Genomic DNA, 2,251 nt, shown 5'->3' with positions numbered 1-2,251 from the left:
TTATTCTTCTGTAACGTGAACTAGCAAGCCTTGATGAATCAACGGCTCCACGTCAGATCTCCGAACAAAGTACTGATGATTTTTTATTAAAGTGATTGGTCCGTGTTCTACAATAAATAAAGTAATAATAAAAATGAAACCCAAGTTTCGAAGAATTTCATAATTAAAATTAGGACCAGTTTGAATTTCGCCGTGGCTTACGAGAGCTCTTACGTGGATATAGAGATCAGTGGGTGGCTGTAGATCCTTCATAAGAAAAACTTAATAATAAGGTAGAAAGTTAGAATTTAAATGCAACGTACCACTGTTAAGTCGAAATCTATGTCAGCCATATAGGCATTTAAAGTTTGGTTATATTGTGAAAAGTAGTATTGCTCGCTACTGCTAAGATTATCCTAATTTTTATTAAAATTTTTAATAAGTATATATATATAAAGATTATAAATGACTTTAATCTTTTTTGCAAGAATGCTGCCATGTTCAAACCTTAGAGATTGTATCCTTCTTATTCTTTCCATGCTATAGACAATACAATAGTAAATCAAAATAGTTATATAAAAGTTTTCATTACAGATAGGCTAATACGCAGCGTTTGCTTCTCTGGATAGTAGCAAAGTGCATGACAATAGCCACACCAATACTTTGTTCAGAGCCCTACAAGATAGAATCAAATTATAAGGTAAGAAGATGAAATTAATTAAACATCTGGGTCCTCTTGTCTTAATTTTCTTGTTTCTTCTACAAGGCTATTAATTTCTTCAATAGTTTTCCGAATGTTATCTTCCTAGCGAGACAATATAAGAGCTAAACCCAATTCGTAATAAAATTAGGCAAATTTAAAGTAGCATACGTCATACGGAGGTAGCCCCGGAGTTCGCTTAAGCTCCTTTACCAGTTCAAAAGCTGAACTGGAAAGCATTTATAAAAGTGTTGAGATTCTTAAAGTAGTTTAAAAAGTTTACAAAACGGTATACGAAATTATATCTATTTCATAAGCAAACGCCCTTGCAGGAGGGGGGTATATTAACTTTAACAAAAAAGAGGTTATGTATGTGTATACCGTAGGTGGGGAATCGATTAGCAATAAACTTACTTAAAATTTATTGCTTTATTTTTTTTTTACAAGATCTCTAAGCTACTCACCTAAATGATTTTCTGTTTTATGATTTCAAAATAAAGTTAATGATTACGAGTCATCCCAATTTTTTTTTATAGTGGGCCATAAAATTTGTTTTTTTTTTTGATCGCAAAATTGATTTACTCTTTTACAAATTCTTATAGAGTTCTTGTTTGAATAAAATTTGCTTATGTTCATAAAGTTCCCCACAAGCTTGTATACGCCAAATTAAAATGCGTAAAACTTATATTAAATGACTTTAAAATAAGGAGAGTACTTTCATTTCTTGGAAGCTTAAGGTCTACTACATCGTTCAATTTTATTATCACCCATCAATATGAAGATCTTAATAAAGTAAGAAGAAAAGAAAAAGGTGACTTAGTGATCTCTATAAGTAAAATTTTTATTTGACTAAATAGTTAGATAAGAGGGAGCGGGAGTAGAACAAATACTGTATTGACAATCATAAAATTTTTTAACTTTTACTGTTAAAAAACTTTTATCCTCTCTACTTTATTAATTACTAAAATTGTTACAAGTGGTAAAAAAAATTATGTAGCTATCCTTAAATTTTACTGTTTCTAGAACGTAATAATACAGTTTTGCTTGCTATAGTAAAACTTCTACAAGAAATTTTCTTTGTGAGTCTACACGGATACACCGGAGAAAGTGAGAATTTATATAATTCCAGCTTATATTATTCTTAAGATACAATTAGTAAGGAATGTGTAGCGTTATCTCTAAACTGCAAAATTTAGTATAAACAAATACCTAAAGTTATAAGCATGAAGCCCAATAATAAGAGGCTATAACTTCTAATACAGCGTTCCCTTAGCGGGTTTTAGTAGAACTTTTTTTCCATAAAAAAACGCTTAATAAAAGTTACGATAAAGCATTTTAATGAAAACTATTGTTACTATATCAATAAAAATAACTAATTATTAATAATCAGGTTTATTACTAATATGATTTTAAAAAATGTTATTTATTTTATTTTATTTTATTTATATAGTAACAAGTACTATTCGATAAGTCACCAACCACTGCTCGCGCGAGATTAGTAACCTAAAGTATAAATCCTACGTAGAATTATGAGCTTACATAATTTTATTTCTTTGATTTGTTAATTGATTT

The 2,251-nt window shown here is 29.3% G+C and overlaps 1 protein-coding gene across 1 annotated transcript; it reads right to left on the bottom strand.

Annotated features, from left to right (window-relative positions):
* Positions 1 to 941, bottom strand: LOC135144202 (DNA replication complex GINS protein PSF1-like). Its single transcript, XM_064076175.1, has 7 exons — positions 851 to 941; positions 704 to 784; positions 572 to 654; positions 450 to 519; positions 303 to 395; positions 177 to 246; positions 1 to 107 (listed from the first exon to the last, which is right to left on the bottom strand). Exons 1-7 carry the CDS (start codon positions 917 to 919, stop codon positions 1 to 3), a joined length of 573 nt encoding a protein of 190 aa, XP_063932245.1. The 5' UTR covers positions 920 to 941.
* Positions 942 to 2,251: the final 1,310 nt, after the last annotated feature.

Source organism: Zophobas morio, unplaced genomic scaffold (genome assembly GCF_036711695.1).
Source record: "Zophobas morio isolate AGI-343-1 ecotype UQ-CSIRO unplaced genomic scaffold, CSIRO_AGI_Zmor_V1 ptg000085l, whole genome shotgun sequence".
Taxonomy (NCBI): Eukaryota; Metazoa; Arthropoda; class Insecta; order Coleoptera; family Tenebrionidae; genus Zophobas; species Zophobas morio.
Note: the sequence above shows the minus strand (reverse complement) of the source record. Positions and strands in the feature narration are given on the sequence as shown.